The sequence below is a fragment of the Equus asinus genome, chromosome 2 (assembly GCF_041296235.1).
Source record: "Equus asinus isolate D_3611 breed Donkey chromosome 2, EquAss-T2T_v2, whole genome shotgun sequence".
Lineage (NCBI taxonomy): Eukaryota > Metazoa > Chordata > Mammalia > Perissodactyla > Equidae > Equus > Equus asinus.
This window is the reverse complement of record NC_091791.1, coordinates 170348223-170374831: the sequence shown is the minus strand read 5'-3', so window position 1 is coordinate 170374831 and position 26609 is coordinate 170348223. Positions and strand designations below refer to the sequence as shown.

Genomic DNA, 26609 nt, shown 5'->3' with positions numbered 1-26609 from the left:
CATTAATTCTTTCTTTATTCACCAACATGTCCTAGAGCCTATAGCGTATGGAGTAAATTTGTCAACAATCTCTGAATCTTGTATATAAGAATGGATTGAGAAAGGTAAACTCATTTTTAAATTATCCACCTTAGAGAAGGCTGGACTAGAAAGACGTCGTCTGCTGAATGTTTGCCATTGATGAGCGTGCTTCAACTACGGGACAATGTTTACTGGGTGGAAAAGTAACACATGTTCATCATAGAAGGACAGTTAAAGGAAGAACAGACAAACAAGAAGGTTAAAATTCCCAAGAATATCACCACCCCGAGATCATCATCATTAGTCCTTAAGCAGGCTGCCTTCCCCTCTTTTTCTGTGTCTTCATAACATTCTGTTGCTTTAACAGAATTGGGATCTAGCTGTTTAGAATTCATAATGTCTTCTTTTCCACTACTCCCTCATCTGTCGTCATACTGGAGAGGATGTTGGGATAATCTGTTGGAAAATATTTATAATTTTTTGGCCCAGGCACATCAAAGCCAGGATTCACTGGACCCGGGACAGAGACTATTTAGTGAATAGTGATTATTAGGATGATCGGCATCCATTTTCCCATCTGACATCAGTAACCAGCATTTCTCTAGGGGAACTCTCTCCTCAGAAAACAGACACTCCGATTGGGGTGGAACAATCCCCCCCTCAGGTCTAGGGGTGCTCAATGACTCAAGAATAAACCACTTAGGCATTCAATTCTGATGGACGCAATGATGGTTTGTTTTAGTCCCATGAATATCAAGTCCAGGATTTTATTCAAAACTGTGAGATAAAGGAAGCTCTCTTTGTCACAGGATATTTACATTTAAAGAGGGGATTCTAAATATTCCAAAATAGGAAGCTGAACTTGTGGTCAGTGAGGCAGTGAGGTTACCACCACTGTGGGTGTCTGCGTGTGTCCAGCACTACATGCCCCTAAGGAAGGTCCAGAATCTATCTCCAACCACCAAGCAGACCCCCACCACAGCCCCTACTGGCCTACACACTAACCACAGATTCTCAGTCTACTCAAGGCGACCACCATCTTCTCAAGGGCAGGAGACATCTCACTCATCTCCTTGGACCTAGCTTCCTAAATAGTTATTCATAACTTCATCAGGATGGAAAAAGAGCCAAGAGCTGAGAAATGGAGACATTCTAGATTCAGTCAGTGAGGGGCTTCTGGAGTCCAGCTCCTCTGCTGGCTGCAGCACAGGCTTCACTTTCTTGTTCTTTCTTCTTGCTTTCACACTGTGACTCAGCACTGGGAGTGCAAGTGTGGTTGGTGACAGTGCTACTGTCACCTAAGCCAATCCAGAGAACTTTGACAAACCACATTGCAGATGACAGAAGAAAATCAGAGGAGCAAAGGTCTAGGAGGTCTGCGAGGTCTTGAGCCACCACTCCTGCCTTCACCTTGGGGACTGTGTGTCTGAAAAGAAGTAACACCGGCAGCTGTGACCCTGGCAGACCTTCGGGAAAGATGCGGCCACTCCTGCTTTTGTTAGCGTTTCTTCTGCCTCCTGAGGCTGGGACAGGTGAGTGACCATCCCCATTCCAGAAACCCCAGCCCATCTCACAAAACCCTCTGGACTCCTCACCCTTCTGCCCAGCACAGTCAGGGATTTTCCTCAGTTTGAGTCGAAGAACCTTCTAGACCTCAGCCTCCATCCCAAACCTACACTAACAAGTCTGATGCTGCATAGACACTCAGAAAGGATGGCAGGAAGGAAGGGTGTTCACTAGAAGGTTTAGTATGTGAGCCTCTCTCTTATCACCTGGGAAATGGATTGTTCACAGAAAGGCATTTGGCAGATGACGGGAAGCTACAAATGACAAGTAATTAAAATCCCTCACTCCAACCAAGAAAGGGCAGGTCAGAAAAATCGGTTGCAGTAATGAGAGTTGTCCTGGACCCAGCTTAAGATTCGGTTTCATTTCCTGGTAACTTCACCCACTCACCCCCGCCGAGGAGAGAAGCCCAGGGAGCAGCTGATCTCTGAAGGGGCTGGATCACTGCATGCAGGGCGCCCCGTTGGCGTGGCTCTGACGTGGTCCTGGGCAGTACATTTTCAGCCCCACCTCCCCCTGCCATCTCAGGCCTTTGGCTGCTCCACACAGTGTCCCCTCTCCAGGCCAATGGCCTTCAATTCCACCAGCACGATTTCCACCAAACTTCAGCCTAAAGCTAAGTGAAGGATGTTCATTCATGCAGGCAGAAAATGTCTACTGAGATCCTAGGATGGGTTAGACCCTCGGACATTAGGGTTGTAGAAAATCCAATGCCATAAGCTCACGGATAGATTATTAGATAGGGTACCAGTTGACACATTAGCAGAGGCTCAGCAGGCTTGGGAGACGCACTAAGACAGAAGGCATAGCAGAGGCCTGTCCACGATCCTCTGGGCTCCTCCATTGTGAAGACAGCTCTGATCTCCTCCATGTATGGTCTGAAGTAGTTCAGGGACAACAGATACTGTCCTCCCTTTTCTCACAAGAGGTTCTGAGGCTTGACATTCAGAAAAGGTTATTCTCCTACTAGGAGAACCTGGGAGGACTCTCCCCGGTGTCCGCACGGCACTGTAGACACTACCCTCAATCATCACCTTCCAGAACCTTCCCTCCTGACCACAGCCGCTCCCAGAAAGCCCATCTTCCAGTCTTTTCTTTCAGAGGACATCATCGGAGGACATGAGGCCAAGCCCCACTCCCGCCCCTACATGGCATTTGTTCAGTTTCTGCTTGAGAACAAAAGGAGGTGTGGCGGTGTCCTCGTGCGAGAGGACTTTGTTCTGACGGCTGCTCACTGCCAGGGAAGGTGAGGGCCACAGACAACTGACACCTCCTGAGACCCCTATAGGGAGCCCTGTCCTCTGCCCAGGGCCCGCAGCCCAGGGGAGCTCCCCTGACTCCTGTTAACTCAAGGCCGTGAGATCCTATGAGAGGAGCCATCTGACAGCATGACTGGGTGATGGAAAGTGAGAAACAGGACGGGTAAGCTTTGGGGTCAGAGGGTCTGAGGTAAGAGCAAGTGGTCCTGTTGAGGAGAGACACCACACTGGCCAAATAAAGCAGATGGGGAGGATGAAACCATGCATCAGGGTCAAAATGCGAATTCAGAGAATTTTCACAATATGACTTGAGGGCTAGAGAAAGCATCCAGGTGACCTACCCTCAACGTCATTGAGAAGCACAGGGGACACAGTCACTCAGTGCCCAGTCCTCCTCCTGTTTCGATTTCCACTGGCTGCAGCCCTGCCCTGCCCCACGTCACCCGCCCTTCATGGCTCCAGGAATCGATCTCTTTTGATTCCATGCACCCCACCACCTCACTCTACTTTCTATGCAGATTAATGAATGTCACTCTTGGGGCCCACAACATCCGGAAGCAGGAGAAGACCCAGCAAGTCATCACTGTGAGACAAGCCATACGCCACCCAAACTATAATTCTAAGAACTTCGCCAACGACATCATGTTACTAAAGGTAAGGGAACCTCCCCGCTGCTCTTGCTGTCCTGGGTCAAGATTGCTTCCCCTCCCACTGGGACCTGTCCCTCCCCTCCTTCCCATCCCGGTCACCTGCCTAGTCCCAGTGGCTCAGGGGAGGGGGAAGTCAGTGCAGCCCCATTGTGGTGTCCAGGCCCAGGAGGCCAGAAACTGAGCTGGACTATCTTGCCTCTTCCCATCAGCTGGAGAGAAGGGCCAAGCTGACTTCAGCTGTGCGGCCCCTCAGCCTGCGCAGGGGCAAGGCCCAGGTGAAGCCTAGACAGGTGTGCAGTGTGGCCGGCTGGGGGAAAGTCTCCCCAGTAGACAGAGTGTCCGACACACTGCAGGATGTGGAGCTGACTGTGCAGAAGGATGATGATTGTTACTTCCACTTCCCCAACCATTACAACCAGTCCACCCAGATTTGTGTAGGGGACCCAAAGAAGAAGAAGAACAGCTTCAAGGTAAGGTTTCCGGCATCCACCGAGACAGACCCGGGGAGAGAGGAAATGGGGAGCTCTGGGGGATGGGAGTGGCCATATCTTCTTGCCTCAGCCTGAGAGCTTGGGCAGCCTGGGTCCATGAATGCAGTCTTTAGTTTTTTTCCCCACAGCAGATCATGGCTGCAGGGTGAGGAAGGATCAGTCACCCCACAGCAGGGTTCTCACCCAAATTTCCCTGAGGATTGAAGAGAAAGTCTTGGCCTGGGTGGAGCTGCAAAGAAAAGTCAGAGCCAGGCTGGAGTCCGGGATGAGGGAGTTGACAAGGCTGCCCTGGTCCTGCTCTCCCACAGACCACTGACCCCTGGGCTGGAGGGTAGGGCAGGACAACAGGGAGGCCAACTCAGTCCTTCCTCTCTCTGCCCCCAGGGGGACTCCGGAGGACCCCTCATGTGTAACAAGCTGATCCAGGGTATTTTCTCCTATGGACAAAACAACGGGACCCCTCCAGGTGTCTTCATGAAGGTCTCACACTTTCTGCCCTGGATAAAGTCAACAATGAAGCGCTGCTCATAGCAGCTGTGATGCTGACCTTCCTGTGTGCCTGACCACCTTTTCTGGGGCAGAGGCAGGAATCCCATGGGGCAGGCAGTGGGACTGAGGAGCCATAATAAATGGATCTCTAGCGAGTGTGACTGAAGTCTCACTGACTCACTGAACCACTTTCAACACGCAGCAGCATGCTCCAGGCAGCCCTCTGCTGTCAGTTGTGGCTGTCATTCCTCCTTCCTCCTCCAGCTCTCCTTCCCCCTAAACCCCATGCTGTATCCTTTCTGAGTCACAGCTCTGTGGTGCTGAGCCCTGTGCAAGGGCTGAGTCTGAAGGCTGCCCATTATAATAGCACAAACTTCTTCCCCAAAGTATGTTCCTCCCTGGGCTTTAGAAAGTTCTTACCTTCTCTAACCCAACCACCATCACCGACACCCTGACAATTTGGCAGAGAGAGGAGCAGGGCAGTGGAAGGAGAATAACTCCAGGGAGACAGGAGGCCAGGGGGCCAGGCCGTGGGCACTGAGTTTCCTGTTTCCAGGGCTTCTGTCTCCAGTGGGGCAGCCTCTCCCACAGCCAGGACCACCTGCAGCTTCTGACGCTCAGATGCTGCCATGATGGCCTCCAGCCTCACTCGGGTCCCATTTCCTGCCCTACCCTGGGCCCAGAACTGAGCTCGCTCAACCTTCCTCCCTGGCTGACTGTCCCACACCAGCGTCTGTTTTTCTTCTGCCTGCCCTGACCACCAGCTTCCTTCCCTTCTAGCCCACGCTGTTTTGAGCCAGCTTCTCTCTCATCTCCCTAACCAAGTTCCCAAACTCCAATGTGAATTCTCCTCTATGGCTTGTCCCTGTCATGCCTGAGCTGCTGGCCCACCTGATGCCTATCAGAGGACCCAGTACCCACTTCCCACCTGAGCAGAGACAGTTCAGGTCTTCCATCCAGCCTAGCATTCCCAGGGCCATATCCACAATGTCCTTTGGAGTCTCTCAGCAGCCTCAGCCCCTTTCAGCCTGGCCTGTCTCCCCCTGCTGGCAACCTGGGGTATAGCAGCTCAGTGTGCCTGAGGGCTCCAGGGCTGTTGGGCCAGAAAGTACCACTTGGCTGTCCATCAATAAGTCAATTGCTGATCTCTCTCTTTGTGCCAGACACATAACAGGCTTTGTCCCTGATACTGGGAAACTTACATGGAGGGGAATTTCCTCTAAATTCCCCTGGCTCCTCCCCTTCCCCCAGGCAGGTCAGTTTTACAGATGGATCGGTATTTGGATTCCACAAAAGCTCTTGCCTTGAAAATAATGAAATTCTCTGTATTTTATCTGTATTGCACATTAGAGTTTCATATGAGTGATCTTGTTTGATTCAAGAAGGGCAGTGTGAAATTGGAAGAGACTTCGAGACCCACAGGTCCTGAGGTTCCCAATCTGTGCTCAGGGGATCCCATGACCAGACAGGATGGAGGGAGAGAGGAAAGAGCCACCTGGGCAGCCTTGTTTTTATTTATTGACATGTAGAAGGCATGAGCCCAGGGCACAAATGCACAAAATGCCACATTTCAAGTCAAGATCCTTCACTGTGGTGAAAATAATAAGAATAACAAGAAGCTTTCACATCTTGAGGTAAGTGGACAAACTGTTCTCGTTTAACAGTGATTCAACCTAAAACTTGCTTTCCCTAGAGCAGCCTGACTTATGACCCACCAGACACTGTACATCTGCTTCAAACATCTTCCCAAAGCAAAGAATGCATTCTTTATTTTATTTATTTATTTATTTATTGAGGAATATTAGCCCTGAGCTAACATCCGGTGCCAATCCTGCTCTTTTTGCTGAGGAAGATTGGCCCTGAGCTAACATTCATGCCCATCTTCCTCTGGTTTATATGTGAGACGCCTGCCACAGCATGGCTTGATAAGCAGTGCGTAGGTCCACACTTGGCATCCAAACTGCGCTCCTGATGCATAATGTGCGAACTTAACCACTGCACCCACTGGCTGGACCTAAGAATGCAGTCTTTAAAGACAGGGATGAATGTCTCTCTTTCTCTGACTCCAATACCAGCAGTTCTTTGAAGATAATCTCTTCTTCTCGGAGCACGAAGGTCAAGTTGACCTATTAATGTATATGCTAAACTACAGAAAAACATATCCTTGTGACTTGGAAAAAAATTGCATTCCCATGCTGCTTCATGTATGTTCTTGGTTGTGAAATGGTCCATAGCCATGCTGTGACCACACTTCTCAGGCGAGTTTTCCTCCCTGATGGAGACAGCACTTTCGGGCTAGTCTTCAGCAACGGCTTGATAAACATCACTCTATCTCTCTTATCTAAAGATTAGTCATTGATTATTTTTGTCACCAAGTATGACCCAGATGACCTTATTTTAAGATTCCGTATCCTGCAAACAGCACCACCGATAAATTGCATGTGACAGAATGAAACAAATTCATGATAGCTGGACAAACACTGAGTCAGTTGGGACCAACACCAAAAAGACAAGAACCATCATGGAGAAGAATAACAAAAAAAATCACACAGATATGAAAAGTAAAATCCAGCACATTGAAAACTAAGATGAAAAGCAAAAGAAAGCTTATTTTTCCTTCAAGACAGTCCCCATGTCCATCCACCAAGCATTCTGTGGGACCCACAGCACCGGCAGAAGCACCAGCAGAGGCACGAAGGAAGAGCTGAATGCACGTGCGGAGATGAGCCAGTGAATAGTAGAAGGGGCAGGAGCCAGGGGACAACTTCGGCTCACAGTGATAAAAAGAACACTCTTGGGAGAAGCCGTCACAAGAAAGAAATGGACCCCAGAACGTCAGCCATGAGGACCTCCATGGAGCCCCAGGGTGTAAGCCAGAGCCAGCAAGAGAGTAGCCAGGGATACTCGCCACCAGGGACTTGGGTGTGTGGCCTTGAAGGACAATGCCTGGTGGGTCAATTCCCCCTCTCACCTGATAAGAGCACTTAACATTGTATGACGCACGTTAGGAAGGAAAATGATGACCTTCTGATGCCTGTAGTATCAGGAAGACTGGGATGTTCTTGATGGTACCTGTTTCCTTAAAATGGATTCTAAGTCAGTTTATATCTATTTCTCCTTTTGATCTAGTCATTTTTCTTCTAGGACTTATTCTTACACAAGGTCTAAAGTACAGGAGTGTGTGTGCATGTGTTATCAATAAATATGTTCATCACACCATTATTTAATAATAAATCCAAAACTGGAATCAGTATTAATCTCCAAAATAGGAAAATGGTACAATATGGCACCTGCTCATTATGGATTCCTCAGCCCTTACCATCTACAGTATCCACTGCTGTAGATAACTAGGCTAAGAACATAAATAGGTAAGTTATAAAAGAACTAATCAACATTTGGAAAAAAGAAGAAGCTCACTTATTAATCAATGCTAATTAAAATGTTAATAAATTTTTGTTTGGCTAATCAGGAGGGATTTACAAAAATAATGATGCCTACATTCAGTATGGACATTGAGAAAATGGCATTTTCGGACCTTGTGCACAAAGGTTCATAAGAATAAACGGAACAAAGGAGTCTTTCACCTGGCCTTCAAGCACAATGAGAGAAGTGGACAAGGTTATTCCTTACAGATTTGTTACAAAAGTCAAACCTTCGAAACAATGCCAACGTTCAGCACCAATTTGGGTATGAGCTTTTGAAAAGTTTCATAGCAGTGAACACTATGGGACCTTGAAAGTTTTGAGACTGAATTACGTTTTTTTGCAGAGAAGAATGTTCACCAGGTATGTTTAAGCCAAATAAGTTAGAGATCCGTATATACTACAATCGTATCTTTGTTTATACTTATATTTTCCTTGTAGGTTTTTTTAGTCCAACATATTCATTTTCAGAATTTTTCTGCATTATTTAGATAACTTAAAAGCCTATCAATTAAATATCCATGATATCATTAAATGATTTTCAGCGATAGATTTTTAATAAAATGAGGGAAATATTTATGCTGAATCATTTAAGCGACAGGTTGAAAAACTAAACATATTGTGATCAAACTGAAGTAAAAATACACATAGAAAAAATCTACGTGGAAAAACTTCTGTTAACAGTGGTCAGTTGGGTGGTGAGATCAAGGATGACATTTTTCTTCTTTCTGTTGTTTAATTTATTCTATATTTTAAACTGTATACTGATTAAAATAATTTTATTTGTATCAATATTACAATTCAGAAAAAGGTAGGCTTCAGGAAGATGGCCCATGTGCTAGTTAAGATAACTTTAATTATTCTAACTGATAAACTTGAGCATTTCAGTGACTAACACAACAGAAGTCTATTTCTTGCTCACACACAGTCCAAAATGAGTTTCCTGGTGCGTGGTGCCCCTTCTTTCTCTCAAGTGTCCCATTTTGGACAATCATTACATGGTCAACCCATGATAAAGGGACTAGACTCAGTCCCCTGAAGGTGGCATCCGTGTTCCCCGTGTTCACCTGCATCAAACCCTGGAAGGGGAGGAGTCTACACGGTCAGCACAGGACTGTGTTAGGGGCCTGGTCTGGAAGGTGCCCACAGCACTTCCACTCACATCCCATTTGTGGCGACAGTCACACAGCCACACCCGACCTCAAGTGAGGCTGCACAGTGTGGCTGACCTGTGTCCCCTGGAAGAAAAGGAAATTGTTTTATTAAACTGCTAGCTCATCTCAACTGTGATGCCTAATAGTGTTTGCTGCTTATAGCGATCATGAGAGCTGAATTTTTTTCTGCCTATAAAACTAATACATTTCAATTATAGAAAAAAACTAGATAACATAACAGTGAAAATAAGAGTCACATAAAATGGTTGTTCTAGTTCTTATCTTTTTCTTTAACAGAATTAGTATCAAATTGAGTACACCGTTCTACAGTCTACTTTTCCACCTGATGTTAGATGATACAAACTGCTCCATGCCACTAAGCAGTCTCTAAAACATGGTGCTTTTGAACAGCTGTACAGCATTCAACCCCATGAATGTATCACAATGTGTATCACCACTCTCCTATCTTGAATATTTGGATTGTCTGAGCATTTGTGGAAGAGGGTTTCAGGGACTATGTCCACCTCCACCTCTTCCTATATTTACTCAGGGCCCTAGGATCAGCTGCTCAGTCTCAGAAGTGAGCTTTTCTGCCAGGAAACACTGAGGGTCTTGCAACGTTTTCAAATCTCTGCCACATCCAGAGTCTAGTTCGCTCTTTCCCACTAATTTCTCTGAGGGGAAGACTGTATGCTGATGTCACTGAATGTCCTGTGTCCCCTACTTTTTCTACAAGGGCAACAGCACAGGTCACTTCTTGGAAAGAGAGTTTCTCACTTCCAGCAGACACATGTCGGGGGAAGACAATGGCGCGGGCACAGCCTTCTCCAAGCACTGACACTCCATGAAACATCACAGGCTCATCAGTAGAACCTTCTCAAAGAGCTTCCAAAACTTCCTTCTGAGAGTGACATTAAGGCAGCCCTGAGGATGTCTGGAATGGCTCGGTAGTACACTGCTCTCCTCCAAAGCCAAGAGCGACAAGATTGGTTTCTGACCACAGCAGCATATGAGGGATGAAGGAGAAGTGACCCAGCATAACCCTTCACAGAAGACTTGCATTGTTGGTGGCCTAGGGGGCCCAGGGAGGAGGTGGGATGCAGAAGACTTTAATGCCCCAACATCTCAGAGAAGAAAAATGTTGTAACTGACGGAAATGTAATAAAACAGTCCAAAGTAGATGCAACCAACTATGGATGTTTTGAAACATTTCACACTCATATTCGATCTAATATTACAATGTTTTAGTAAACTAGAAATAAAAACATTTAAAAAACATAAGTATCCCTATCTACTCTCATACATTCCACTCTCCATGGACAACTCATTGAAAGAAATGGGAGGACAGCTAATTTTTGACAAAGGAGCCAAGAACATACAACAGAGAAATGAAAGTCTCTTCACTAAACACTGCTGGGAAAATGGAACAGCCACAGGCAAAAGAATGAAAGTAGATGATTACCTTTACCACATACACAAATTAACTCAAAATAGATTAAAGACTAGAATGGGAGACCTGAAACCATAAACCCCCTAGAAGAAAACATAGGCAGTACTCTCTTTGACCTGGGTCTTAGCAGTATCTTTTTGAATAGCATGTCTCCTCAGACAAGGGCAACAAAAGAAAAAATAAACAAATGAGACTACACCAAACTAAAAAGCTTCTGCTTGGCAAAGGAAGCCATCGACTAAACAAAAGGATAACCTAGCAACTGTGAGAAGATATTTGCAAATAATACATGCCATGGGGATTAATTTCCAAAATACATAAAGAACTCATGCAACTCAACAACAAAACAATGAACAACTCAGTCAAAAAATGTGCAGAGGATATGAACAGACAGTTTTCCAAAGAAGATACACACATGGCCATCAGGCCATGAAAAAGTCTTCAACATCACTAGTAATTAGGGAAATGCAAATCAAAGGTACAATTACATCTCACCTCACACACTTCAGAATGGTTATCATCGAAATGACAGAAAACAGCAAGTGTTGGAGAGGATAGGGATTAAAGGACACCCTAATACACTGTTGGTGGGAAGGCAAACTGGTGCAGCCTCTATGGAAAACGGTATGGAGATTCCTCAAAACTTAAAAATAGAAATATCATATGATCCAGCTATTCCACTTCTGGGTATTATTGCAAAGCACATAAAAATGTCAATTCAAAGAGATGTGGACCCCTATGTTCTTTGCAGCATTATTCACAATAAACAAGACGTGGAAGCAACCTACGTGCCCATCATGGAGGAATGGATAAAGAAGACATGGTGTATATATACCGTGGGATACAGCTCAGCCTCCAAAGCAATGACATCTTGCCATTTGCAATAACGTGTGTGGACCTCGAGGGTATTCTACAAAGTGAAATAACTCAGACAGAGAAAAACAAAAACAACGTGATTTCACTCATATGTGGAAGATAAAAAACAAACACATAGATACCAAGAACAGATTGGTGGTCGCCAGAGGGTAAGCAGATGGGCTGAGGTGAAAAGGGGTAAAGGGGCACATATGTATGGTGACAGATGAAAACTAGACTTTTAATGGTGAATACAATGCAGTCTATACAGAAGCTGAAATCTAATGATGTTCTCCTGAAATTTACATAATCTTATAAACAAATGTGACCTCAATAAAATAAAAAGGAATGAATAAACAAATAAATATGAAGTGGGAGCACCCAGGGTCTCAGCAGGGTGGCCAGGGTTCAGAGGGAAGGCGGGCAGGCTTCCCCATTGCTCCTTCATCTCCTTCAGCTTATTCCTGGTGTCCTCACCACATCCCACCAACACCACGACTGTGTTTCTTTCACCTTTCTCCATGCATTACTAAGTATAAACGAATAAGGAATCCAGGAAATGTATATTATTCAGAGAAAGTAAAATTCCAAATGACTGAGCTCTAATCCCAGAGAAACAGGAAACAAAGGAAATGGGCAGCCACCAGCTTTCACATGTTGTTGGGAAATTATTGAATTTCATGGGTTTAGCATTCTGAGACACAAGCTCCAAGCACCCCTCCGTAACCCTGGGTTCCCGTTTGAGCGGCCAGCAATGAGTCAGCAGTAGGAGGGGGGATGGCAGTGTTGTCTGGGATGACTCTCTTCCCCAGATCACTGGCAGTTAGGGGGCAAGCCTCCTGGGCAGCTGGGAGATGAAACCTATCACACCAGCAGGTGAAGGAGACTGAATTCTGACTCCCAGCCCCAGGCTTCCTTCCTGTCTTGGAGGATGAAAGACTGGCAGGAAGAAGCACCAGCAGCAACTCACTGGGCAGCCTTCCTAGGAAGATGCACCCCCTCCTGCTCCTCATGGCCTTTCTCAAGCCCCCAGCTCTGGGGCAGGTGAGTGACCATCCCTAACCTCAGAGATCTTATCCCTCTCGTATACCCTGGATCCAGCCTGCCTAGGCACTGCCTACCTCTGCATCATGGGGTAAGTTATTTGAATTCACAGTTCCTCGGGATCCTCACCCTAAAATAGGAATCATTGCATGCCTACCTCATAGAGTTCCTATAAGAGTTAAATTAGTTGGTGTGCATAAAACTCTTGGAATTGACCCTGGCACCTAGAATGTACTATATAAATGTGCTCTCTAAATTCACTTTGACATCTATGTGTCAGAGCCTGGGAGACAAGGAGACAGCAATAACAGTCCCATCAGCTCACATCGAGAATTTTAAAGCCAGTTCCATACCGGTCATGAGCTGACCCTGAGCTGGACTCAGTGGGATCCGGGAAGCTCCCCGAGGAAGAAAGCACCATGTACTTCAGGAAGACGCCACTCCAGTGGGCTCCCATCCAACAGCAGAGCATCTCTCCTCAACAGGGCAGGCTGAAGCTGGCCATGCCTGGACCAAGGGTTCTTTTCCTCCTTTGGGGGAGGTGGGAGGGAGCTGAGTCTGGGATGGGGAGTCAGCAGTGTTTCCTGAAGAACCCTGGAGTGCCCACCCACTGTGTGGAGAAGACCCTTGCAGGCCCAAGCTCTGCTGTCCTCTGCATCGTGTCTCCTGCCTCCCATCTTCTAGTCTTTGTGGAGCACCACACTGTTCCCCACATCGAGGGTTCTGAGAGAACAGAGATAAGTACTGAATCCTTCCTTTCAGGGGAGACCTTCTCAGTCCAAGAGGCCAGGCCCCATTCCTATCCCTACATGGCATATCTTCAGACCCAGACTCCAGTGGGTCTGGCCACTTGCAGGATTCCTGGTGCGAGAAGACTTTGTGCAGATGGCAGCTCTCTGCTCAAGAACATGAGGCACTAAGGAGCTTCCTGGGTGACCAATCACACAGGCCAAAAAGAGTTCAAGAGAGAGGTCATCTGAAAGCAGGGTCCTAACAATGAAGGGGTGACAAGGACACCAGGGAGGTCTGGGGCTAGAGAATGGGCCAATGTAAATGAGGAAAAAAGAAGGACATAATCAAAAAGAGCAACAGGGGAAATGCAAGGCACACATTGGGGCTGAAAATATGAATTTAAGCTACTTATCAATTTATTCTACAGGAAGTAAAACTCGAGGTCCCACTGTCCGCCACCATCCCCAGCTCAGGGTTTTAGAGAAGCAGAGGGCACAGACAGCTCAGCCCCACAACCCTCCTGTCTCATCAATTCCTTCAGCTACAATCACATCACCCTGGGCTGTCCTCCTGCCCTGCAGAGCTGGGGGACCCAGCCCCTATGGCTCACACCTACATCTAAGCCACCTTTCCTTTGCAGTCATAGAAATGTCATCCTGGGGGCCCACAACATGGGGAGGCTGGAAAGCACCCAGCAGCGCATATCCGTGCTCAGAGTGATCCGCCACCCTGGATATGATCAGCAGAACAATCTGAATGACCTCATATTACTGCAGGTACCACCTACTCGACCCTCTGGCTCCCCAGACCAGCTGGCTTTCTCCCATCATGGGGACTCCACCCTGTCTTGGGACCATGGAGGAGAAAGCAGCCACAGTGTCCTGGTAGTGGTGGAGGCAAGGGTTGAGCTCTGCCCAGGAGTCCCTGAGGGCCTGCACTCTTCCTGCCAGCTGGAGAATAGAGCCAGACTGAAGGGGGTCTTGAGTGCTCTGCCTTGGACCCAGGCCAGGCCTAGTCCTGGGGCCAAATGCATTGTGGTGCGATGGGGCCTGGTTGGCCTGTACGCTAGAGCAGACATAGTCCAGGATGTTGGCTGAGAGTGCAGAGGGATCGGGAGTGCAGTGATCACTTCAATTTCTACACCCACCCCATGTAGATCAGTGTGAGATACCTGAGGAAGAGGAAGTCCACCTTCCTGGTAAGGCCCAGGGCATCTGCCAACACTGCCTAAAGCAGATGGGCCTGGGCGGTACTGACCAGTCGGAACTGACTACATCCCCGCAGTCTCAGTCTGGGGCCCAGACCTGAGTGACACGGGGCTTTTCCCTATCAATCTGGTCTCTGGGGGATTGGAGGAGCACCGGACACACAACCTACACATGTGCGGCCTTGTTCTCTAGCAGGAGAAGGTACCCTGACTTGGGGTGAGCCACAGACAATAACCACAGTCAGAACGGAGGTCAGTGATGGAAAGATCCAGAAGCTTGTCTTCTCCATCTCAACAACCTCACACCTCAAATACATCTTGCATTGAAGGAGGTCACCAGTCCCTATCTTCTCTGAGGCCCGTGCCTTAGGATAGCAGGAGTTGGTAGGCCATACTTCATGTCCCTTCCTCTCATCTCCCACAGAGGGATACCACAGGCCCCCTGGTGTGTCACCATGAGGCCCAGGGCCTCATCTCCTATGGAAATAGAATGCAGACTCCTCCAGCAGTCTTCACCAGTGTTTCCAGCTTCCTGCTCTGGATGTGGAGAACAATGAGACGCTTCAAACAGCGGGGTCAGACTGAGACACCACCTGTGACCCACTCTTCTTTGTGGCAGAGGACAGCTCCAGAGGGGTTGCTAGAGCCTTAATAAATGACCACGTCTAAGGCAGAAATAGCTGATTTCTCATTTGCTCAGTCAACATCATTCAGTACACAACAAATGCATGACACGTCTGAGTCTGAGCAAATCCAGGAAAATAGGGTCTCTTCCTCAGGACAAACGAATGTCTCTCAATGTCTTGGAGATCAGGATGAACTTCTTCCCTTCTCCAAAGTATGCGTTGCCTCTGTCTTTGGGGAGGGATGGAAGGACATCTCTCTCCCAGGGCAAGGCTCTCTCCTCCCCGCCCTACCAGAGACCCTCTAGTAGATATTAAAGAACAATGCACCTTCCAAATCCCCTGAGGACTCAACCAACAGGGATCAACCAGCCAATGATGGTTGCATCCTACTGAACATGCACAGACTCTTTCTTGTCATTATTCCCTAAACAACAGCTATAGTATTAACAACCATAGCATTTGCACTGTATGAAGTATTACATGTAATAGAGATACTTTAAAATTTGCAATAGAAAGGACGTGCATTGGTTATATGCACGTTATATGCATATATATATAGGTAGTGATTTGAGGAAAAAGAGCAAACTGGGTCCGTTCCTCATAACATAATGTAAAATAACCCTCAAATGGATTAGGCGTCTAAAGGCAAAAAATTAAACCATACAAGAATTAGAAGAAAAGAAAAATTTGCTTGCTGAAAAAGCCTAAAAAACACCTATGTTCACAGCAGTACTATTCACAATGTCCAAGAGATGGAAGCAACCCATGGGTCCATCACAGCCAGAGTCCTTCCCCTAAACACTTCACCACACCAATCCCCACTGTACTATGGACCAATGTTCTCATTTTCAATGTGAGCAGGGTCCACTTATTCTTTTGATACTCTGAAGATATACAAAATTCCACACAAAATGTTGACTGGAATAACATGAGTTTTCTTTTGTTGGTTTTTTTTTGAGGGAGATAGGCCTGAGCTAACATCTGCCACCAATCCTCCTCTTTTTTGCCAATGAAGACTGGCCCTGAGCTAACATCTGTGCCCCATCTTCCTCTAGTTTATCTGTGGGATGCCTATGACAGCGTGGCTTGACTAGTCATGCGTAGATCCGCACCTGGGATCTCAACTGGTGAACAATGTGCTGCCGAGCATAACATGTGAACTTAGCCGCTATGCCACCAGCCTGGCCCCTAAAATAACATGAGTTTTACTCTAAAGATTGGCCCATGTTCAAAGAAAAGATGACTGAAGTCACTTAATTTAAAATCGTGCTTAAAATACTTTCTGAAGGTAACTATACAGAATGAGCTGACAGATTTGTCTACCTCCAGGAAAATGTAAATTACTCTTGCAGTGTATACAGAAACTGATAAATAATAATGCACACCTGAAATTACACAATGTTATAAACCATTATGTCCTCAATAAAACAATTGAAAAAAATGAAGCTTTTACTCATTGCAGTGTGATATATACCATCTGAACTTTTGCAATTTCCATGATCTTAAATGCAATAATTACAGAGGATATATTTTGTAAAATCAAAGAGACTATACACAGGAATGCTATGGTAAATGTTAACATTACTTTATGGGGTTTTCTTATCAAAAAGTCATTATATTCAGTGTAAGCCATTTATCAACAAAATTTTAATCAAGAATACATCTTTGACAATACTCAGTCACTCTCCATATTTGCTACCATCTGCCCATAAGAACTCTCCTTTACTAGCATGCCTGGGAGAATAACAGTCTGATTATTAACTGTTTGCATTGGAAAATGGAAAGAATACTTGATAGTGGGGAGGGGGAGGAGAAAGCAGTGGAAGAGTCCCCCATTCAGCCCTTCTTCACTGAGTCAATTACTTAGAGCCCAGCGCACAGCCCAGTCTCAGGACTCAGTCCCCAGGAAACACCCAGGGCAGACATGTCCCACTCCCATGTCTTTCTGTGCCTGTCAGCACTTCCCAGGCAGTTCTCTGCCTCCAGCTGCCCTGCTGAAAATATTTCCACCCCTCACAGCACTCTCCTCCAGGAGACAATTCCTTCCTGACCACCCTGGCAGCCAGGCCCACCACCTTCCACTGCTCTGCACTCTTCTCTATTAAGGAAACCTTGGCAGCAGAGCTGCAGCAAGAAAGTGTTTTGCACAATGAACTCTAGTGCAAAAGGACATAATTCCTCCCACTTTCTCTCTCCAGGTGCAGACTCTGTGCATTTAAGGACCTAATGAGTGACTGGGAGCTGGTAAAATCATGACAAGCTCATGCCTAGTAACCTCACCCAGAGCTAAAGTGGTCTTCAGGGAGCGCAGACTGAACTCAAGGGCATTCGTCCTCAACCCTCCTCTAAGTCTCCCCTTCTGGCCTCTCCTTACCTTCCTCCCACTCTCCTTAACACCCAATCTCCATGCTGCACATGCACACCCAAGATTCTGCCTTTGTCTGAAACTACCAAGAAGTTAATGGATGACTGGGCTCTTGGCTAGTGTCTTTCAGGTGAGACCAGCAGTAGGCATTGTTTTCTTTTTTTAAAGTATGCTTTTTGGTGAGGAACATTGGCCCTGAGCTGACATCTGTGGCCAATCTTCCTCTTTCTGTTTTGCCTCCCCATAGTCCCAGTACATAGTTGTTTAGCCTAGCTGTAGGTCCTTCTAGTCCTTCTACGTGGGATGCTACCACAGTGTGGCTTGATGAGCAGTGTGTAGTTCTACGCCCAAGATACAAACTGGTGAACCCCGGGCAGCAAAAGAGGAGCCTGTGAACTTAAACATTAGACCACGGGGCAGACCGCAAGGGCACTTCTGCATGAATATGGAAAAAGGGTTCAGGCTTCAAACAGCAAAAGACTAAAAGGGAAAGGATTGGGTCAAGTGATGATATTTTAGGAAGTAGGCTGATGCTAATCACACATGTAAGGCATTGTGGGGTGATATTCAGGCTCTTTGACCACCCAGAATTCAACCAGGGTAGGGAACATCACTTCTGACTCAGGCCAGAGTCCCCCACAGCCCTATTCATTCCTTCTCACAACACAGCATTCACTAATGGTAAAAGTTGTCAGGCTGACTCAGCAACTGCCTTAGAATGTTGTTCTCACAACACCTTCAGTTGTTGCAGAGAGCCCCAGACAGGCTATCTCCGTGACCCATCCTTGTCTCCAGTCCAACCCGGGAATTTGTTGAACCCCAGCACTATTGTTGGAAACAATTCACTGAAAGAACAGAAATGAAATCTTCTCCAAAGGGCAATAGTGGACCTCTACCTTTCATGGCCTGCTCACTTGTAACCAGGACTCTGATCAAGCATTAGGATGGCACATGATTCTGGTGGAGGGAAAACTGAAAATGGGGGATATAACTTTCCATTCTCCAAAGCTAAGTGTGGTTCTGTATCTCAAGAGCTGCTGTCTGGATCAAAAACAGAAGAGCTTACTAATAATGTCCTAGGTGTCACCTTCACCTTGTCCCACTACTGCTGAGCCACTCAGTTGTACCAGGGTAGACACCCAGAACCTACAGATCCATAGAATGTTGTCTCACCTTTGTGCCCAAAGCTCTAGTGGAGACTGGCTCCCGCCCAGGCCTCTCTTCCCCGTTTCCCCATCTCACTCTGAGGTCCCTACTTTGTATCTGCCCTCATTATTCTGAGAGCTAAATGCCTTAGGAAGATAAAGCCTGGCAGGACTTCAGATGTGGACATCTCCCACACACAGTCAAACCAAAGTAAATTTGTGTATTATTCACTCCTGCATCAAACAAACTTGTATGGGTATTTCGGATGTGTCTGACTCAAGACGGAAGAGAAAGATACTAGGGTATTCTGCCTGATCAGCTCAAAAGATTCAGGTCTTATGGACTAGCCTCATCCTGGAAAGGAGCAGGACACAAGCGTCTGAGACGCTCAGGGACAAAGAAGTAACCAACATAGGCAAAAGAAAGTCTTTTCCAGGTCTTCTGGACCCAAGCTTTCCACCTAAGACATATCTGAAGCATGCTTGATACAGACTAGAGCTGAGCAACTCATCACATTAGGAAGAACCTGAGAACTAAGGAAGCAGCCAGGCCATGCTATGTGGCCACCATGCTGCCAACAGAAGCCAGGAGCCCCAACTCAGTGTGTAGCAGTCCTGACAATGAGCTCCTTTCCCCACCATGTCCACCTCCACAAACTGTACAGGTCTGGTAACCAGAACTGTCCTCTGGTACCTAGAATTCTCCTCAGAGCCTAAGACCAGGACCTCCTAGACTCAGCCTCAAGTTGAGCTTTCTCACACCTCATGCCAAGCTAACCTGTCAGTCGTGAAGGAGATCAGGCTTGTGGCGGAAGATCTCACCCTCCACCCTACTGAGCAGCTACAGTGAGGATCAGGACTAGGGATGTTGTTTCTGGAGGTAATGCCGCTTATATTCCTACTTCTCGGGACAGTGGGTTTTGTAGAAAGAGCAGAGAAGCAGAGCCCAGATGGAGACAGTCACTCTTCACTGGGGCTGTTCTTTCCTTGGAAACAAGAACGGAAGCCTTTACGAGGCTTCAAGCACCCTCAGTTGTCCCTGACAACATCAATACCCCATTCAGATAAAGAATTGTCCTTCTCGTCTCTCTCTTTCTCTTCCAAAATATCCCAGAGTGTGGAGATCCAGGCCTCTCTGTCCAACCTGAACACATTCATGAGAAGTTGGGAGGACTCTCCACTTCCTCCTGGTGGTCGGGGGCAGAAGGATGAGTTCAGGCAAACTTTGTGCCATGCCTTGCTCCCTCCCCAGCTCTTCTTCTGTACTGTCTACTTTCCTTCAAATCTCTGCTGGCTTAGAGTTGGCCTACTGCCTAAAAAGGTCTAATTGATAAATAAGGAGTAAGGCTTAAGAAGAGAACATGCTCAGCACTCTTGTATTTACATAAGAATCTCTTGCAAATTTGTGAAGACAAGAAGTAGAATGGTGATTTCCCAAGAATAAGGGGACAGGGGAAAGGGAAGTTACTGTTTAATGGGTTCAGAGTTTCCATCTGGGAAGAAAAAAGTTCTGGAGATGGATAGCCATGATGGTTGCACACAATGTGAATATACTTAATGTACACATACTCATGGTTAATAGCTACATTTTATGTTATGTATATTTTACCACAATTTAAAAAGTAATAGTGAAAAAGAATCTCCTGTAAGACAAAAAGGAGCAAAGCTCTGTTTGTAGAAGAAGCTATTTGGAGAAAGTGGGCAGAGGCCTCCTCTGCACATGCATGGCATTGTTAGAGTTTCATTTTCCTCTGAGCTCCCTGGGTTCTAGGTCAAGACGAAGAGGCATCGTGTCTGGGTGATGTCACAGACTCAGAAGCATCTCCCTCCCAGCATTTCTCCCCTCTAACATGACATAGAAGCAGCAGCTATGGGGAAAATTAGCCATAGGTGCTGTCTGAAGAGAGGGCTGGGCTGGAAATGAGACCATGAGACTGTCGACGAAAATAATCCATAACCAATCTATAAATGAAAATTTGGGAGAGTTTATTCTGAGCTAAAATGTGAGGACCATGCCCCGGGCCCTTTCTTCCCGAAGGATGAAAGGGCACCGAAGAAGTGGGGTGCACAGAGTGGTTATAAACCCCCAAAAAGGATGTTTCACATATGATTGAACTGTCCCTTTTACAACAGTCATGAGACTGCTCTGTCAGCACAGCAATTGATGGACACAGCAGGTAGGTCTGCTGTCTCAGTGGACACAGCAGGGTGGCAGGTCTGTTGTCTCGAGCTGGGTGGTCACAGGTGAGCTGGGTGTTCAAAGGCGAGTACAGCAATCAGTTCCTAGCATAAGGAAAGATGCTTAACCTTAAGGAAAGGCCAATCCGGGGGGAGGTTGCACCTTTATCTTAAGGCCACTTGTTCTTGCCATAGGAAATGTTTAAAGCAGATATACAATGTGTGCTCAACAGCCACAGTCAGGCCCTTTTGGAAAAACAAAGTCAGGCTGAATTAGCTTTACACCAATGGCTTCCTCATATACTCCAATATATCCTGTCGCTTGCCATTTCTACTTGTCAGATCTAGGGTAGAAGGGAAGGAGGAATGGGGGGAAATGTTACCCATTTTTCTATGATCCTTTATCCTCCTTGGACTTCACTGAGTTTCTTGGGTGTGTCCATTAATAGTTTTGGTTTGTTTGGTGTTTTTTCCACCAAAATTGAGAAAGTTTCAGCCATTATTTCTTCCCATATCTTTTTCTTCTCCTTTCTCTCTCTCCTCTCCTTGTGGGACTCCCATGACACGTATATTGAATGCAGTGTCCCAAACATCTCTGACACTCTGTTCATTTCCCTTCTTCATTTTCTCTTTCTGTTCACTGAAAACTTCTAAAGCAATTACAAATTTAGTAATAAGAGCCTCAGGAGAGCAGCCAAGCTTCTCTCCAGACATGATGGCTAAGCACAGGCACAGGTGCCTTTTGTCCTGGGTCAGAGCAGCAGAGTCATGATCAGCTGGGTATGGGTCAGATGAGACAGGGGGCAAAGAGGGGCAGAAGGAGAGAAGAAAGGAGCAAGTGCCTGCTGATATGATCTGGATGCACAGGTCAGGCTGAGAGAATGGGGCTCTGAGTCATTTGTAGGGTGGATGTGTTGCCCCAAATAGTGTGCCAATAGCTCAGAGGAAAGTTATGTATAAGAAAATTGTGCTAGAACAGCCAAATGTACATGAAACTGCCACCACCAAATAGCACAAGGATGTCAAGAGTGGGTTTGGATATTTTAACTGTTGTCCAAATTGTTCATTTTCCTTTTCTCATCTTAAGGAGATGCAATCACCAACCATCCTGAACCAGACCAAACCACACCAGAGAGCTATGCCTGTGACCTTTGCCCTATTTTTAATGCTAAGAGCCCTCCAGGAGGGCCTTAGGCCTTATCACCAAAACCTGCAGTGTGTGTGGAAGCATGTTTTCCATGTGACCCAGCAGAAGAGAATACCCACCTCTCCCTTTTGAATATTCATTCCCTGGCTGAAATGCATGCTCCTGCTTCCCTGTTTTCGGGGACCCCATGACTTGGGAAATGATTCCCCATGGTCTCTTATTTAATATACATTATAACACAACTACTTCTGATGAAGAGTCTAATTTAACTTGCCAGGAGGGAACATTCTTCAGTTTTGGTAATGAAATCAGCTACAGAAATTGTGAAAACTCTCATGCTTTTAAGTGATGAAATGCACTCAAATGAGAAACACCTGCTTTGGGAAAAAATTACATTCTATCATCTCTGATTTTCTAGACTTCCAAAACTTCATAGACATTACTTAATAGGCACTTCATAACCCAATGGGTTAACAAACATTTGATTAATAAATCACGACAACATTGTTGAACATACTTTTGGATTCCAAATCAGGGCTGGGGAGGAGGCATCAGTCATCAGAGGCAGGAGAACAGTGATGTCCCCTGTGAGCAACAACCATATCTGGGACAGACAATATAAATGAGAAGTCACGTGACATGTTCCACCGTCTGGGCAATGACTGATCCAACAGATGCAAAAGCAGCATGAGCATTATGCCCAGTTAGATATAAGACTTCAGAAGTCTTCTGATATCTATATTAAATTATATTGTTAGTAGCATGATGCCTGGTGACTTCTTCTATCCAAAAGCTGACAGCCCTCCAGCTCCTGTGTGAAGAGAACTCTGAGAGCAATGATGCCAGGTTCCTCATCAGGGACAGGGAGCCTTGGGGGCAGAATCTTTGACTCCATCACCTTCTTCACTGTCACAAAAGATTACGTATCCCAGGTGGGACAAGAATGACCAGAGAAACTCAGAATGAGAGGCAAAGCTTTGTTTCTCCCCTTTCAGTCTCTACCTGCATGTCCAAAACTACTTTAACACTGGGTCTTTTAAAACTTTGAAATATCAAGAAGTTGAGAACAACATTAGCTTTATCAGGGCAACCTGGGACCACAGAGTGAACTCACGTGCATTTCTCTGTCAAATCCTCCTCTCAAACTCTCCTACTCTGTCATTGCCTTCTCTTCCTAGCGCTCTCATCAGCCTTCCATCAGCACTTCATCCCCAACCCCTGCTTTCACCCCACCTCAACAGTTTGCAGCTGCCTAAAACTACCAAGAAGCTGAGGGAAGACTTGGCTCTTGGCTGGGGTGCTTTAGGAGAGACCAGTGCTGGTACTTTGGCATTTATACCAAAAATAAAAATAAAACCTCTTGGGCCAGCAAAAAGATGGAGCTCTGCAAAGATTAGGATTGCATAGATTCATGCTACTTTAGGAAGTAGACAGTTTCCTAATCTCAAATTTAAGGCATACTGGGGCCTTATTCGTGTTCTTGGAGGATCTCACTTAGGGAAAGGGGACACCATGTCTGGCTAATGCCAAATCCCCCCAAAGTACCTTCTCCATTCCAAGTGTCCAGTACTTTCTAGGTGAACGTGGTCATGTGATCAACAGCCTAAGAATGTGGTTCTTGCAAAACCATCACCACACAAACCCCTCTCTCTAAGGGGAAGAGCAATCTTATGAAAGCTCTAATCTTGGGAATCTACAGAGCTGGGAGGAAATTGGTGGTCACTGAGCCGGCTCCTTCTTGCTTCACCTCTACAATTGAAAAGCCTGGGAGGAAAAAGCACGTACAACTTCAGTCCTGATCAGCCTGTTAAAGAAGATGCTTCTGAAAGCCAGTTAGGAGTGACATCAGCAAAACGGCAGGGTGACCTGACCCGGGACTCTCTTCCCTCCAAACTACAACCAAAGAAGCTGAACAACTGAATTTCAACCAATATCCCTAATACAGAGACTGTCAGAGACCTACAGCAGCAAGACAACAGAAGACGGAGAGGCTGCAGCTGGCCTTGGAGGAGCTGTAACAGGGTAAGAGAGAACTTCACTCCCTCTCCTAGAGACTGGGATAGCTGCTGCAGGTGAGGGGCCATGCATCTGGGGATTCTCCAGGACTCCCACCACTGATGCAGTGGAAACCCACTGACGGGGGAAAGCTTCCGTGTGAGGGGACCCCATCAAGCAGGGCCCCAGGAGACCAGAGAACGAGAGCTGATTGGAATCCAGATCAGCACGTGAGAGAAAGTGCCCCTCCTCGCCCAACCCTCACTGCATGCCCGCCATAGGGGCTGAAGTCGGAGGGCTCAGAAACTGTGGCTCTCGACCCCCATCTAGTGGCGACAGGCTGTAACTGCAACCGAATACTACCATCGTGCAAAAACCGCTCCTATACCTTTCAGCAATTTATAAAAGCTCCAGACCAGAAGGAAAACAATAAAAGCACAGAATTAAGTCCTGAGGACTTGGAAGTAGGTAAACTAAGTGAAAATGAGTTCAGAGTAGCTATCATCCAAAAACTCAATGAGGTAAAGGGAAATATAGGGAAACAAGTCAACAAGTTCTGGAGTTACTTCACAAAAGCGATTGACACTTTAAAGAAGAATCAATCAGAAATACTAGAGATGAAAAATACAATGGATCAGATAAAACAGAATACAGATTCCCTGAATGCCCGTGTAGATACCGTACAGGAGCAAATTAGCATAATCGAAGATAGACAGGCTGAATGGCTCCAGACAGCGGGAGAAGGAGAACTAAGGATTAAAAAGAATGAGGAAAATATCAGAGAAATAGCGGATCCAATGAGGGGAACCAATTTAAGAATCATCAGAATTCCTGAGGGCGTGGAAAATGAAAATGGAGCAGAAAGTGTGCTAAATAAAATTATAGAAGAGAACTTCCGAAATCTAGGGATTGAGGGAGAAATGTGTGTGGAGGAAGCTTTCAGATCTCCTAGATTTGTCAATGTAAAAAGACCTACTGCAAGGCATATAGTAGTAAAAACGGAAAAAATGAATGACAAAGAAAGAATACTCAGGGCAGCAAGACAGAAGAAAATAACCTACAAAGGAACTCCTATCAGACTTCCAGCAGATTTCTCTTCAGAAACCTCACAGGCTAGGAGAGAATGGAGTGACATATTCAAAACTTTAAAAGATAAAAATCTTCAGCCAAGAATTCTCTATCCAGTAAAAATATCCTTCAGATATGAGGGAGAAATTAAATCTTTCCCAGACAAACAAAAGTTAAGGGAATTTGTAACCAAAAGTCCTCCACTACGAGAAATCCTCAAGAAGGCTCTCTTACCTGAAAAAAGAAGAAAAGGCAGAAAGCAGTCACAAACCATAGAGTAGGGAAACAAATAGATAGAACCAGAATAGGATAGCAAATATTCAACTATAGCATTAGAATAAAGGTAAGGAAACCACCAAAGCAAAGATGATGTTATCACTCTAACTACAAACTCACAACACGAGTTGGAATAAGAGATGAAAATAATAATTTAGGAGGGGAAGAGCAAAGGGACTAAATCAGTCTAGGCCAAGTAAGTAAGAGACCATGAGAGAATGGACTATATTATACATGAGATTCTAAATACAAACTTCAGGGTAGCCACTAAACTAAAAAACAGAACAGAGCCACAAAACATAAATAAGGAAAAATCTAAGAAAACCAGCATAAGAAATTGCAGAAGTCAAAGGGTAGGCTAAAACACACAGAACGAGAAACAAAGGTAAGGCAGGAAAACCAGATAACGAGTGACAGAATGACAGCATTAAGCCCTCATGCATCAATAATCATCCTCAATTTAAACAGATTGAACTTGACAGTAAAAAGACACAGAGTGGCAAAATGGATAAAAGAACAAGATCCAACAATTTGTTGCCTCCAGGAAACACACCTCGGCTCCAAGGACAGACACAGGCTCAGAGTGAAAGGGTGGAAGACAATACTTCAAGCTAATAGCAAGCAAAAGAAAGCATGTGTCACAATACTTATATCAGACAAAATGGATTTAAAAATAAGGCAGGTAAAGAGAGGCACAGAGGGACAATATATAATCATCAAAGGGACACTTCATCAAGAAGAAATAACGCTTATAAATATCTATGCACCCAACACAGGAGCACCAAAGTTCATAAAGCAACTATTAACAGACCTAAAGGAAGATGTTAAAAACAACACAATAATAGTAGGGGACCTCAACACCCCACTCACATCAGTGGACAGATCACCCAGACAAAAATCAAAAAGGAAATAGTGGAGCTAAACAAAAAGCTAAAACAACTGGACTTAATAGACATATATAGAACACTTCAACCAAAAACAACAGAATACACATTCTTCTCAAGTGCACATGGAACATTCTCAAGGATAGACCATATGTTGGGAAACAAGGCAAGCCTCTACAAATATAAAAAAAATTGAAATAATAACAAGTATCTTCTCCGATCATAATGCTATAAGGCTAGAAATTAATTACAAGCCAAAAGCTGAGAAAAGCACAAAGATGTGGAGACTAAACAATATGCTATTGAATAAGCAATGGAGCACTGAAAAATTAAAGAAGAAATCAAAAAATACCTGGAGACAAATGAAAATGATAACATGCCACACCAACTCATATGGGATACAGCAAAAGCTGTTTTAAGGGGAAAATTCATTGCAATATAGACACATCTTAACAAACAAGAAAAATCCCAAATAAGCAATCTTAAACTACACCTAACCGAATTAGAGAAAGAGGAACAAACAAAGCCAAAAGTCAGCAGAAGGAGAGAAATAATAAAAATCAGAGCAGAAATAAATGCTGTTGA

General features: G+C 45.6%; 2 protein-coding genes across 2 annotated transcripts; both read left to right on the top strand.

Moving 5' to 3' along the window:
• Positions 1–1263: 1263 nt before the first annotated feature.
• LOC139044542 (granzyme H-like) lies at positions 1264–4637 on the top strand. Its single transcript, XM_070504169.1, has 5 exons — positions 1264–1553; positions 2689–2833; positions 3365–3500; positions 3706–3966; positions 4372–4637. The coding sequence occupies exons 1-5, from the start codon at positions 1499–1501 to the stop codon at positions 4516–4518; spliced, it is 744 nt and encodes a 247-aa protein (XP_070360270.1). The 5' UTR covers positions 1264–1498; the 3' UTR covers positions 4519–4637.
• A 7393-nt stretch (positions 4638–12030) lies between these two features.
• LOC106837658 (cathepsin G-like) lies at positions 12031–16387 on the top strand. The gene is made up of 3 exons (XM_070504170.1): positions 12031–12401; positions 13774–13909; positions 14765–16387. The coding sequence occupies exons 1-3, from the start codon at positions 12289–12291 to the stop codon at positions 14990–14992; spliced, it is 477 nt and encodes a 158-aa protein (XP_070360271.1). The 5' UTR covers positions 12031–12288; the 3' UTR covers positions 14993–16387.
• The last annotated feature ends 10222 nt before the right edge of the window (positions 16388–26609 follow it).